Source organism: Cryptotermes secundus, unplaced genomic scaffold (genome assembly GCF_002891405.2).
Source record: "Cryptotermes secundus unplaced genomic scaffold, Csec_1.0 scaffold126, whole genome shotgun sequence".
Lineage (NCBI taxonomy): Eukaryota > Metazoa > Arthropoda > Insecta > Blattodea > Kalotermitidae > Cryptotermes > Cryptotermes secundus.
The window spans coordinates 257,905-271,966 of NW_019718617.1; the positions used below are offsets into that span (position 1 = coordinate 257,905).

The 14,062-nt window shown below is 45.3% G+C and overlaps 1 protein-coding gene across 5 annotated transcripts in view; it reads right to left on the reverse strand.

Moving 5' to 3' along the window:
• The window catches only part of LOC111861443, a 358,446-nt gene that overhangs the window by 37,943 nt on the left and 306,441 nt on the right, over positions 1 to 14,062 (reverse strand). For all 5 annotated transcript variants that reach the window (XM_023846061.2, XM_023846030.2, XM_023846021.2 and 2 more), the window contains 3 exons: positions 7,099 to 7,195; positions 6,200 to 6,303; positions 4,334 to 4,430 (listed from right to left, as the gene is read on the reverse strand). In XM_023846061.2, coding sequence (XP_023701829.1) covers positions 4,334 to 4,430; positions 6,200 to 6,303; positions 7,099 to 7,195 — 298 coding nt within the window. The remainder of the gene's footprint in view (positions 1 to 4,333; positions 4,431 to 6,199; positions 6,304 to 7,098; positions 7,196 to 14,062) is intronic.

Sequence of the window (14,062 nt, forward strand, 5' to 3'; positions counted from 1 at the left end):
TCACTGACTCCGCCCGATTCCATACCCACCAGCCCCCTAGTTACTGGGTACCGTAGGTGAAGCTATCCCTGTAACAAGCCGTGAAGACCCATAGGGTTGTGAGACGTCGAGGCTCCTACATCTTCTAGACAATCGGCTCACAGGTGGAGGTGAGGGTGTCAGCCTTACACACCAGCCGCCCTTTACCCCCAGAAAGATTCCTGGTGCTCATTTCTGTTAGAGGCTGAGTCGACCCTGGGGCCATAGTGCGGCTGGAAGGATTAAATTGAAAGAAATCCAATGACATCATTGGGACTCGAATCCGTGACCTTCCGGCTTGTAGCATAATGCCTCAACCAATTCTACCGCCTGCCCCTCTTAGTCAATGGGTACCAAAGATAAAACGGTCGAGGCGTGGAGCTTTTTTTTTTATTGCTAGTGAGGTGGAACTAAGTCCCTTGTACTGCGGCCAATTCTGGTCTATTGTACCAGGCGCAGATGATAGGTGAGGGTGATTGTGGAGCAATTGGTGGAATGAAGATTGGCAGGATAACCGAAGTACTCGGAGAAAACCTGCCCCAGCGCCACTTTGTCCACCACAAATCCCATTGGACCAGACCCCGGGATCGAAACCGGGCTGCCGCAGTGGGAAGCCAGCGACTAACCACTTGAGCTATGGCGCGGCCCAAGCGTGGAGCTTACTACTCACCTCAATCTATTATGTTCAGAAATGAGTACAGCTCTACTTCCATTCCTTACAAGCACTCAGTGCATAATGCTTACACAAAGGAACTGCTTCGTGTTTAATGGTGATACAGTGTATCTCGTTTAAATATCAATTACAAATTCCTATCTCCAAGAAAACATAAGAAATGTAAACCAGATAGTATTTGTGGAAACAATCGCTGTTCAATGGCTTACTCTCGTTTCTTATGGAAAAAGAAATAGGCTTATGAGATTACCACTATGTGCCTTCTAACATCACAGCCTCTAACGCAATTTCGTATGAACGCCATGCCACCGGTGGCCAGCCCGAACTCGTATTTCTTAATTTACTGCAATCAATAACAATAACATGGAGGACGTGTTAAGCTATGAGATGTCAGCGACGCGTGACACTTAATACAGGATCCTCAGTATGGTAATTGGTCTCGGCGTCTCGATGTGTAGTGTGACGTACAACCAGCACAATGTAAACACACACTCTTTCCAGCGGATGCGCGCGCAGGGTCACGACGTTGTCACGTGTATCCCAAGAATCTGTCGGTGCCAGGTGCGTGTGTATCCATATCTTCTGGCACAAAGCGCTTCAGGACGCTGGTTCCACCTCCGATTATCCAGATAAGATATGCAGTATTCAGCAAAATGTTCAAAAGTACTGGAATTTGTACGAGTAAATGCTTTACTGCTGATAGAGGCTGGATCACTACGTGAAATGTCTTTATATTTTCATTTTCTCTTGTTCCTAGGGTCATAAACAAAGGAATAAACTAAAACTAAACTTCGTGGCCTGTAGTCCACATGCGAACTACACCGACTGAGCGATCGCTGCTTGTCGGCGAAGTTAGTGCCAACTTTAACGGATAGAGGGTGTCGCGTGGTCAGCGCAACGAATCCCCACGGCAGTCAATCTCGGTTTTCTAGACCGGAGTCGCTACTTTTTCATTCAAGTAATCCTGAATTATGCTCACGAGGCTGAGTGGACCCCGTTCCAGAACCACCACTTCTCAGAAAATCTGATAGCGCAGGGAATCAAAAACGGGATCTCTGGATCTGTAACCAGGAACTCTGACCACTAGACCACAGAAGCGGTCTTATGGACTAAGTTTCTTTGCTTGTATCATAAAGGACAAAAGAATTTTCTGGTGACATTTTTGTTCTGTTGAATTTGACAAACTGCCGAAGATAACATAGGCGCAAGGATTATTTTACGATAGCGGAGTAGAGCACGGGCCAAGTAAAAGTGATTACAATTCGACGGCACTTCAGTATCTAACCGACAGGAAACGCGTTTTGTGTGATTCAGGCAAATGGAGAAGAGTTATCTAATCTTAATGGAAGTTGTATGAATTAAGTTCTCACAGTGGTGCATACGAAGAGGTCTGTCTTCCGGGTTGTAACGCTGTCTGGCCTGTTGAAAGTCAACAGGAAAGCAGAGCTCTGTTTTCCACCTGCTTTCACGCTAGTTTCTTGCTTGGATTATTCTTCGACCCTTAAGATGGAGGTGACATGTTCCTCCGAAATGTCCGTTGACTTTCAACAGACCGCACGGCGTTATACCCCAAATGCTAGAACATTTCATAACAGTTATTATAAGGTAAAAACTGTCATTCTTGGAGTATGGAACCAGAAAATCTTCCGGGCTGCAAACCGTAGGCACTATATCGTAATGAAGCTCCGTGGCCTCTAGTCCGCAAGCGAAATATACCAACCGAACGACCGTCTCTTGTCGGCGAAGTTAGTGCCAACTTTTGCGGATAGAGGGCGTCACGTCATCAGCGCAACTGATCCCCATGACAGTTAATCTCGGTTTTCTACACCGGAGCTTCTAGTTCCTTGAAATAGCTCCTCAGTTATCCTCACGAGGCTAAGTGAACCCCGTTTCACACACAGTAATTCTGAGAAAATCTGGTAGCGCCGGGAATCGAACCGGGAACTTCTGGATCTGTAGGCAGGAACTCTGACCACTAGACCACAAATACGCCCAAGAAATTCACCAGACAGACCAGCACGTAAGGCTATTGAACGGTGTCTTAAATGTATTAAATATTACGGATCACAGTAGAACAATACAAAAAACGGAAATTATTTGTACTACGTGAAAATTTTTATAAGAAATCGCAGACAGTTGCAGAAATACGTAAAGTGAGAATGTCAGCATTTATGAGACTGCTGACAATCTCATGAGCAACATAGGCCAGACATCGCTCTACACCTGAAATGTGGAGCACAGGTCTGGGCTCTGACTTGCATCGAGTTGTTGTAACAGAGCGATAAGAAAAAAGCGAGTTCTGGAAAGAAATAATCTACTTTCCTTTGTACGACACGGACCGCAGAGAAAACGAAAGAAACGTTAAGGTGAAATTTCAGAAAATGTAAAACAACAACACAGTGGTCGTGCCTTCAGCAGAACATCAACAGCTAGACGTAAGAATCTGATATTTTACGCAATGATTATAAACATTCCTACCAATTGGGTATGGGTCCCGGTAAGGGAAATAATTTTCACTTTTCCACGTGGTCCAGACCGGCTCTGCGGCCCACGCAGCCTCCTATCCAGTGGGTACTGGAGAGTTCTTTCCCCCGGGGTAACGCGGCCGGAGCGTGATGTTGACTACTCAGCTCCAACTAGTGCCGAGGTCAAAAAAACGTGGGTTCGAACATGATTCGAGGTGATCTTCCCCTCAAGATGTACATATATGTTCTTCTCAGCCGAAGATCAGAGCAAATGATTCTCATGAACGTCGGCCATGATTACAGGACCTGAACCTCCGAAGCACTACATACTCGCATGGATAAACAGGCAGGAGCACGTGGGCAGCGAGTGTGACGTCCCGCGTTGTCAGATAGACACACACATAATTGGTTCGCCGAAGTAAGGCGCAGCAAAAAACAATTTCCGTGGGAAACTTTCAGCTCGGTTTAGATCTCAATCCAGGTCCCATACAGGCCTGGATTATATCTCCTGCAGGCCCCATACAGGCCTGGATAGTATATCATGCAGGTCGCATACAGGCCTGGATAATATTCCCTGCAGGTCCCATACAGGCCTGGATAGTATCTCCTGCAGGTCCCATACAGGCCTGGATAATATCTCCTGCAGGTCCCATACAGGCCTGGATAATATCTCCTGCAGGTTCCATACAGGCCTGGATAATATCTCCTGCAGGTTCCATACAGGCCTGGATAATATTTCCTGCAGGTTCCATACAGGCCTGAATAGTAGCCTATGCAGGTCCCATACAGGCCTGGATAATATCTCCTGCAGGTCCCATACAGGCCTGGGTAATAACTTCTGCAGGTCCTATACAGGCCTGGATAATATCTCCTGCAGGTCTCAGGCCTGGGTAATATCTCCTGCAGGTCCCATACAGGCCTGGATAATATCTCCTACAGGTCCAATACAGGCCTGGATAATATCTCCTGCAGGTCCCATACAGGCCTGGATAATATCTAATGCGTGCATCCGATTCTGCTCAGCCCTGCGGTTTCTCTTTTCTTCTTCATAATCATTCTTGTTAGAAAGAAAAGAAGATATAACGAAGGCAGTGCAGAAGGAAGAATGATCCCATATGAACACGTTGTGCAGACAGCACACAGTAACAGAGCCAAGATACGTGGTTGACGCACTTACCCGTCGAGGTACTCAAGCGAGAGGCTGATGCTGTCGTCAGGGGAGTAGATGAGTCGCTCGACGCCCACCCCGCGTCCCTCAGGCGTCGTCTCGTTCGCTGCAACATCACATGAAGACCCTTAAAGCTATACACACACTCGAATTGTTTTTTCGTGAGTTTTTGTGGGTCCTCTCATTTACTTTACTATTCTGCCAGACACGTATGTCGGACTCCTCAGCAAAATGACTCGTAATGTACTATCTCTAATTTGTCATCAGTTAAAGTCAGAGCATCACAATGACATCGTGGGTTAGCGCAGTCAGTATATTGACTGGTTACTGGCTGGACGACCGAGGGGTCGGAGTTCGAGTCCCGGTAGGGTCAAGAATTCTCTCTTCTCCCCGTCGTCCAGACCGGCTCTGAGGTCCACACAACTTCCTATTTAGCGGGTACCGGGGGCTCTTTCCCCGTGGATAAAGGTGTGGGGGCTTTACGCCACTCACCTCCAACTAGTGACGAGGTCAAGAAAACGTGGATCTACACACATTTGCAGATTTGCATACGTTTGCTGATAAGCTACGTTAATCTGAATTTCCACATTTGAAATAATTTATCCAGGTCTAATGAACAGATATCAGCAAACAACTTGTTTCCCATTGAAATATAGTTGACATTCCTGGCGCATATGGAATATTTTTTGCTCACCTGTTCCATTGTTCAGTGACAGAGAAATACTTTCGTCTATTTTCTTTTTTCATGCTTGTGTGTAATAGTCAGGAGGGTGGAGAAAACTGCATAATGTGAAGCTTCATAACTGGTACTCTTCTCCAAGTATAATTAGAATGATCAAGTCAAGGAGGATGAGGTGGGCAGGGCATGTAGCACGAACGGAGGAGACGATGAATGCATATAGGATACTGGTGGGAAAGCCAGAAGGAAAGAGACCACTGGGAAGACAAAGGCGTAAGTAGGTGGACAATATAAAGTGGATCTTAGAGAGATAGGCTGCAACGGTATAGATTGGACTGATCTTGCTCAGGATAGAGATCAGTGGAGGGCTCTTGTGAACACGGTAATGAACCTTCGGGTTCCATAAAATGCTGGGAAATTCTTGAGTAGCTGCAGAATTGGCGGCTCCTCAAGAAGGGCTCAGTTCCATGAGTGAGTGAGTGAGTGAGTGAGTGTGTGTAATAGTGTTTCTTATTCCTGTCAGTAAAGGTTTTCTTTCTTCCGTTTGATAGTCATTTCCGAAACACGGCTTATTTGTCTTCAATTCCTGTTTCAGATGTCCGTCCCCGGAAACAAAACGCAAGCTTATTCACTCATTAAATATTGAAATGACCTCCCCTGTGCCTAAGCACCATGTAGGCCGATATGAATGAGTCTGCAGAGTACAGAAGTATGTAATAATCTAGGAAGTCATAGACTCAGCGCCTTCCCCGCTTTACCATAGTCGAATGAGCCCGCGGTACCCATTTGAGGCCGGCCGAGCCTCAGAGCTGGTGTGGACGAGTCTATAGCAGTTCCGCAGGAAGTCGAACCCCGATAGTTCAGCATGTATCCACTTTCATGAGCGCAGTGCAGTCTGGGAGTGCAATTCAGATAAAAACATTTAAGCGGTTCTAATACAAATCATCCTCACAAAAGAAAACCTACAGACCCAGACACATTTATGAATACAGACAGATGTACTGCGCGTACATAGACATGTACGATTCATAATAAACATATATAGGACGGGCTTACATAAGCCTACACATACACAGTCTCAAACACACACGGGGTCTACGCATTACATGAAAACGCACGCATGCCACATGCAGCCCTACATACTTACATACAGCCTGCTCACTAACGCGCTCATACACAACCCATGTCCCACTCACCGCGTTCAGGGTGCTTCGCGTAGAACTCATGCCGACGCCTCATTTCGGCATGGAAGAGGCCGGGCACCAACTTGTACACGATGTCCTGCAGCGCCTTGTCCGGTCTGCAGCAGAGACAAACCAAAACATGTTTCAGTGTGCTATTCCGAAACTGTCAACAGGAACACAGGGATAACTGTGAATACATCTTGAAGACAAGCCGACGGAAACGACATTAGCGTCACTTAAAACAAGGTCATGAAAAGTTAAGTGATAATAGAACTTAAAGATAGGTTAGATGAAAATTTACTTTCAATAATTTTTGAAGAATGTTAAACAACTTACAGAAATCGCAAGGAAACTTATTTTAATTTCCATTCAACCGTGACAAGCAATCAATCATTTTAGAGGTTAGAAATACCAATATGGCGACGGGGCGAAAATCTAGCATTTTATGCATATCTGGAAAACTCAGACGCCATGAGAGTGAAAACTATGCACACAAATGGGCCTCGAACTTGTAGTCTCATGGCACAGAACGAAGCACCTGAAGAAACTTACGCATCGTACGCCTCTTAATGGATTTACAGCAACTGACTCAAGGAATTTATATTTGGCCTTTCATGTGGCGGCAATAATAAGCTGTTTCCACCAGGAATGTAATATTCGTAGGCCACAGCTGCAAACGTGGGTGTTCGCAAATTATATTACAGCCAATTATTTCCAATATGACAATGGTGCGGATTTTTTAATAGTGCCTCAAAGAAATGGACTAACGAAAATCTGAAGTTTGGAAGTGATACACAGCAACAGAACGTTAATTTCTGTAATGGTTGCTTATAATTCCTGCCAATTGGTCTCTTAGGCTTATATCTAGGAGCATTGAAAGCAGATCTGTAAGTTCTTGAAAGGATACTCACTTGATATTGAGGAACGGTTTCGCTTTGTGAATCTGCACGTCGCAGATGGGGCAGAAACTGTTGCTCTCCAGATATCTGATGAGGCAGCTCCGACAAACTAGAAAAAAAAATAAATAAATAAAATGACACTCGAAGCCAAGTGAGACTATCGAGCAAACCACCTAGTCTAATCGTACGGGAGTAAAAGTAAAATCTACATTAGCGGCCTCCGTAGTCTAGGGGTAACGTTCCCACCTCATGACTCAAGGTACGCGGGTTCAAACCCGGCGGAGGTCGTGGAATTTTTAAGGGCGGAAAAATTCAGGGAACAAGTCCTCCGGGAGGGACTTTAAGCCGTGGGTCCCGTGTCGTAGCTTTACGGCACGTAAAAGAACCTCATGTCTCTAGGAGACCTCTGAGCAAAATTTGGCAAAAAGTTTCCCGCCCAAAGTAGTTTCCAATGCCTCCGGTAGATGGGGAAGTATTAGGTACCACTGCCAGAGAAGGGGGACCTCTCTGAAAGAAAGGGACCAACTATTAGATACCACTGCCAGTAGAAGGTTGGAACCTCGCTGGCAGAAAGGGGCTAATAGCGAGCACCAGTGCCGGTAGGGTATGGAGACAGTAGAAATTAAAAAGGGGGATGCACAATGGACCAATAACTGGTCTAAGTTCATGGGGAAACCCACCCCCTCTATACTCAATACTCAATACTCAACATACTCCTCACTTAATGAAAAAAATACATTCCTTGAAATTCTTTCGTTAAGCGAAAATCAGATAAACGGAAAATATTTGCTTGTAATTTAAAGATAATTTTTAGTGATGTGTTAAATCGTGCCACATTTCTGGCTGCTAGGCGCTGGCTCCTCTTGGATTAAGTCCCGGGTGATCTCATGTGGGCTCCGCGGTACTAGAACAGAGGTTTCATTCTATTTCTTCAGTTTTGCCCCGCTATTCATTTTTCCACGAGAGGACCAATCCCAGTTATTACGTTCCCTTGACGTATGCGTCAACTCTGACCAGGCAGCACAGCAATACGTCATGGGTAGTTAAGTTCAGGGCTTCATCTCTGGTCTGGCATTTAAGCAGTCAGGAAATAAGGCGGTTGTTTTTATTGTTGTTTAGAGAGACGACGAGCCAGATAACACATAAAATTAGCCTTTGTATTAATGATGGAAAGTAACTGCACTGTACTTGTACTAACACAGCCTGTGTGTTCATGTAATGTTAATCTGTACCTTCCCCTCAGGTTATTAGTATGATTAGCTGAAGGAGAGTGAGGGACGCAGGATATGGAGCAGGCCTGCTCTTGCGAATTACTGCCGTCTGTGATGTAAAGTAGAGTAGATAAATAACTTCTGTAAACTGATGATAGACGCAGCGTGTTTTTCCGAAACACTTGTCGCCTCCCACTCAACGCTTCGAGCACCATCTCACATGGCGGAGGTGAGAAGTGGAGGATAAAGGCATACGAAACTTGGTCACGATATCTCAAAGGGAAGAGGCCAAATGGGTATGAAATATCAGGCATAAATGAACTGTAGAAAAATAGTGTGTGGACTGGATTCAGCTGGCCCAGAACAGGATCTAATTACGGGGTCCTAAATTAAAATATCCCTTACACTAAAATGACCGTCTCTGTGATCTAGTGATCAGAACTACTGGCTACACATCCAGAGGTCCCGGGTTGGATTCCCGGGGCTACCAGATTTTCTGAGAAGTAGTGGGTCTGGAACTGGGTCCACACAGCCTCGTGAGGATAGTTGAGGAGCAATTTGAAAGATATAGCGACTCCGGTCTAGAAACCCGAGATTAACGGCCGTGGGGGATCCGTTGCGCTGACCACGCGACACACTCTATCCGCTTAAGTTGGCAATAACTTCGCCGAAAAGCGGTGATCGGTCGGTATACTTCGCTTGAGGACGGAGTTACACTAAAATGTTCTTTGTAATTTAATTATAAATAAATATAGACATTTTAACTACTCGGTGTATGAGAGACTTGGCTTTATGATTGACGAATGTATAATAGAATACAACCAACGTTATCAAAGAATGCGCGGGAAAATAAACTGGCAGTAAAAGAGAGATGAAAGAAAGTTAGAAGATTGAGTGATTCTTGTTCTCTTGAAAGACACATTTTCAAGGGCACGAGTTTTATAGCGTCGAATGGTAGACGTATGGAAATAATAAATTAGGAAACATGTAGAAGGAATTGGTTGCGACCTGTTTTAAAATACTATTCCAGCATTCGCCTGGAGGAAATAAGAAAAACAATAAAGAAAACTCTGGCGAAGTAGTCAGTCTCGGAGCCTAGATTCGAACGCAGTATATGAAGCTGAATCAGATCGTGACGTTCGATGAAATTAGAAGTGTGTAAAGCAATGGAAGTTCGTCCATTTTCATGTGGGAGTGAAATTTGCTATCAAAAAATACACATTCGTATTACAACGTTCAAGTGTTACGCAACAGCCTCAGTTCCCTCGCTTCCTTCTTAACTATTTTCTTTATTGCTAGTGGGGTGGTCCCTTGTACTGCCGCCACTTCTGGCCTATTGTACCAGCCCCAGATGATAGGTGAGGGTGATTGTGGAGCAATTGGTGGAATGAAGATTGGCAGGGGAAACCGAAGTACTCGGAGAAAACCTGCTCCAATGCCACTTTGTCCACTACAAATCCACTTGACCAGACCCAGGATCGAACCCGGGCCGTCGCTTCCTTCCTACCTAACTCCATGGAGATGAAACTTTCTTGAGAAGCCGCCAGTTGTGCAGATACTAAAAAATTTCCCAATATTTTATGGAACCCGAAGGTTCATTACCGTGTTCACAAGAGCCCTCCACTGGTCCCTATCCTGAGCCAGACCAATGAAGTCCATACTACCCAAACCTATCTCTCTAAGATCCATTTTAATATTATCCACCAGGCAACGTCTTTTTCTTTTAGTGGTCTTTCCCACTAATGTCCTATATGCACTCTTATTCTTCTTTCCCATTCGTGCTACATGCTTTGCCCATCTCATCCTCCTTGACTTGCTAATTCTAATTATACTTGGAGAACAGGAATTCCTTCCTACCTATAACGTTCAAATGTACGCGTACAATCCTGTCTATATTTCACTATACTAACAAACTAGGTAAACGTAAAGCTGTCCTGTAGCTGACCATGAAGGGCCAGAGAGTTGTGAGATGTCCAAACTCCCACATTTTCTCTAGACAATCGGCTGACAGATGACGCTGAAGCTGTCAGCCTCACACGCCGGTAGCCCAATACTCCCAGGAAGATTCTGTTAGAGGCTAAGTCGATATTCCCCATTTCCACTTACTTAATTTGTCTTAGGTAGGCTAACATATATTTTCCTGAGTACTTACTCAACAGGTTAATTATGTCCCACGTGACGCGCACTTCGAAACGAGTTACTCACAGCTTATGCTAATGAGCCACTGCCTGGCAGACGAGGCCAGAGAAGGGAACAGGTTTACTTAGGCGATAACGTTGCTCGTTTCCATTCGGGAGGCACCGGCTTCACGTCTAAACCGGACCATGAATAAAGAGCAGCTTCTAAAGGGCTCTGACGGTGGCGGATGACACACAGAATTACTGGGGTTTTGGACTTTTTCTATCGCCCGGAATTCTAGGTAATAGAGGACATGACGTTTCGGAAACTGGATCTGTTTCCGTCTTCAGGTGAGAAAGGAAGACACCTACTCAGTTGGGCCCCTTCTTCGCATTGGTGCTCATGCACTTGGTTTTTGTTAGCTAGTTTTTCAACATAAATTTTCTACCTCCTTTTCTACTCTAGTTCCACGTACGTGCGTGCTTTATCACAATTTTTATTTCATGGTTTCTTGTTATCACCCGTTGAACTAGCCTAGTCTTAAATGTTGAAATATCTGAGTAAATCTGATAGGAGTTGTCCAGTGATTGAGATTAGCTCTTTCTAAGGGGCTCAACTTAGTAGGTGTCTTCCTTTCTCACCTGAAGACGGAAACAGATCCAGTTTCCGAAACGCCGTGTCCTCTATTACTTAGAATTCCAGACGATGGGAAAAGTCCAAAAACCCAGTAATTCTATGAATAAAGAGGTAAATCTCTGTTCTTGCTGGAAATCGAGTAACTTCCAGTCACAGTTAACCTAAACACCCAGATTACTTGTCTCTGCTAATGTGTCTTAGTCACGTTCCCACTGCAGGCACCTTCCGTTTGAATGCTTTATAGTTGCGGCAATTAGCACTGGGGCGACGCACAGAGCGGGAAGGGTGTAGTGTAGTAAGGGTGAAGGATTTGGGGGGGGCGATTTACAACTCAGTGCGGCGCGGGCATGGTATATATATAACCAGTGACACTATGGCAAGTAGGGAGGGATCAAACGCAATTTCATCCTAACATCACAACTTATTTTATTTCTTCGTAATTTCCTGCAAAAATTGCGGTGCCTCTATTGTTGGTCTGTTCCTTTCACTTTCCTTTTAGAAATGCATAGCAAAGTGTAGGCTCAACAAGCAGATCTAGGCACGTTTTCAAAACGAGTTATTTGCACTGTTGCGCACATCGCTGGCCTTGATGTCCACTAGGGTCTGGAATGCAGCAAAATGAACCAATAGAGACACAACTTCGTACTGTTTGCCCATGACACTGACAGATGCCTCAAATTCAGTTTAGGCACTAGATGTGGGTCTATAGTAGGAGCTGGGATAGCTCATTCGCCATAGCAACGGGCTCCGGGATGAACGGTCGGGGTTCGGTTCCAGAGAGGAAAGAGATCTTTCTCTTCTCCACAGTATCCAGACCGGTTCTGTAGTTACTGGGTAGTTACTGTAGGTACTGGGAGCCATTTCCCTGGGGGTAAAGAGGTAGGGGCGTGAAGCCGACCACTCATTTCCATCTAGTGCTGAGATCAAGAAAGGTGGAATTAATAAATGCATAAGGGGTGGGCATTCTTAGCCCTTTCTACCCTGAAGATGGAGACGATATGTTCCTGCGAAACGTCGGTTCACACAAGATCTACACGGCGCCACATCCAAGAAGACGACATTCTTCATTGTCATCGCTGTGAAAACCTCAAATCTTACATATTAAATTCCAGTCCTCAGTAATAACAAAGTGGCGGAAGCAGGAACTGGTGAGGTAGAAACGTCCTTGAATAACATTCATGTTTACTATGGTTATGGTTAAAAAAATAAAAGGCAACGTTGTCTCTGTGCTTAACTAATTAAGCACTACGCCATGAATATTATTATTATTATTATTTGGTTTATTTATCATTTACTTAATGAAGCTGCCAGTGGCTCAGCTCTATAGGCCATATGCGGAAATATCCTTCAGGCTATTCCAAAAGTCAGAACACAATTTGTCTAGGCCTATTTCCTTTTCCAAACGTGGCATCGTCTTGTTGGCAATCCTCCTCCGCCAAAGGAAGCATATGTGGATTACATAACCACAGAAAACTCGTGTGCAAAATACCCTTAAGTATAAATTCTAGTTATTATAAATGTTCTATTGTGCCTGCACGAACGTCAGATTGTCCATCAGTCCAAAATTCGTTTCATGTAGACTTTCCTTTCAACACATGTAAAGTAAAGAAAAAAAAAAGTAAAGCTATCCCTGTAACAGGCCATGAAGGGTCCCACATTATCTAGACAATCGGCTCAAAGATGGCGGTAAGGTTGTCAGCCTTACGCGCCGGCCGCGCTTTACTCCCCAGGAAAATTATTTATTTAATTCCTGGTACTCGTTTCTGTTAGAGGCTGAGTGAACCCCAGGGCCATAGTGCGGCCGGAATCCAATGACCTTATCGGTATTTGAACCCGCGACCTTCCGACTTGTAGTATAGTGCCTTAACCACTACGCTACCGCGTGCCCCCTCGTTTCAACACATGTCCTGCAATAATCTGCTGTAAGCAAGAATTGAACACTTTCGGGCGCAGAGAAGGGCAGCGCCATAGCTCAAGCGGTTAGTCGCTGGCTTCCCACAGCGGCGGCCCGGGTTCGATCCCGGGTCTGGTCAAGCGGAATTTATGGTGGACAAAGTGGCGCTGGGGCGAGTTTTCTCCGAGTACTTCGGTTTCCCCTGCCAATCTTCATTCCAACAAATTCTCCATAATCATAATAATCCGGGGCAGGTACAATAGGCCAATCAGTGGCCGCCGTGCCGAGTGGACCCAGCTAGACTCCACGCCCCACTAAGCGAAAAAATTTTCGGGCGCAGAGATGATAATTATGATGGTCGTGCCTCGAGACGACTTTCTGACTTGATTTATCTTTGTAAAAACATAAGCCAAAAAAACAAACAAAACGGAACTCCGTTGCCTGTAGTCCGCGAGAAAACTATACCGACTGAGCGACCGCTGCTTGTCGGCGAAGTTAGTGCCAACTTTAGCGGATAGAGGGTGTCGCGTGGTCAGCGCAACGGATCCCAGCTGTCGGAGCCGCTACTTCCTTCAAATAATTCCTGTTATCCTCACGAGGCTGAATGCACCCCGTTCCAGACCCATTACTTCAGAAAATCTAGCAGGGCCGAGAATCGAACCGGGTACCTCTGGTTCTGTAGCCAGGAACTCTGACCATTAGACCACAGAGGCGGTCGTCAAGAGGAAAAGTAAAGAGAATTGGAAGTGGGCCTAAATGAGAATTCTGAAATCAGTGTGATTGCACGAACTGATAATCATTGAGCCTTCGACTCCGGTAACAGCGGTGTGTATCGCCAGTCATTTCGTCATGAAGTGCACTGAAGATCCTTGAATCAATGACGTTGATCTTCTAAAGTTCAGAATGTCTATATCTTAGCCCAACGCCGCTTCCAGTGTGTCTGGAGAAGAGCGTAACACCGAAAGCTGAGGCGCCTACTAATGCTATCTGGTGAAGTGGATTTCACACGTGCATTTTTCCCACCACTGGCGGTGCGTCATCTGCGCCTATGCAGATGTTTCTAACTGAGGCATTTTGTGAACGTAGACGAAGTCAGCTGGAGGAGTCGGGATACATC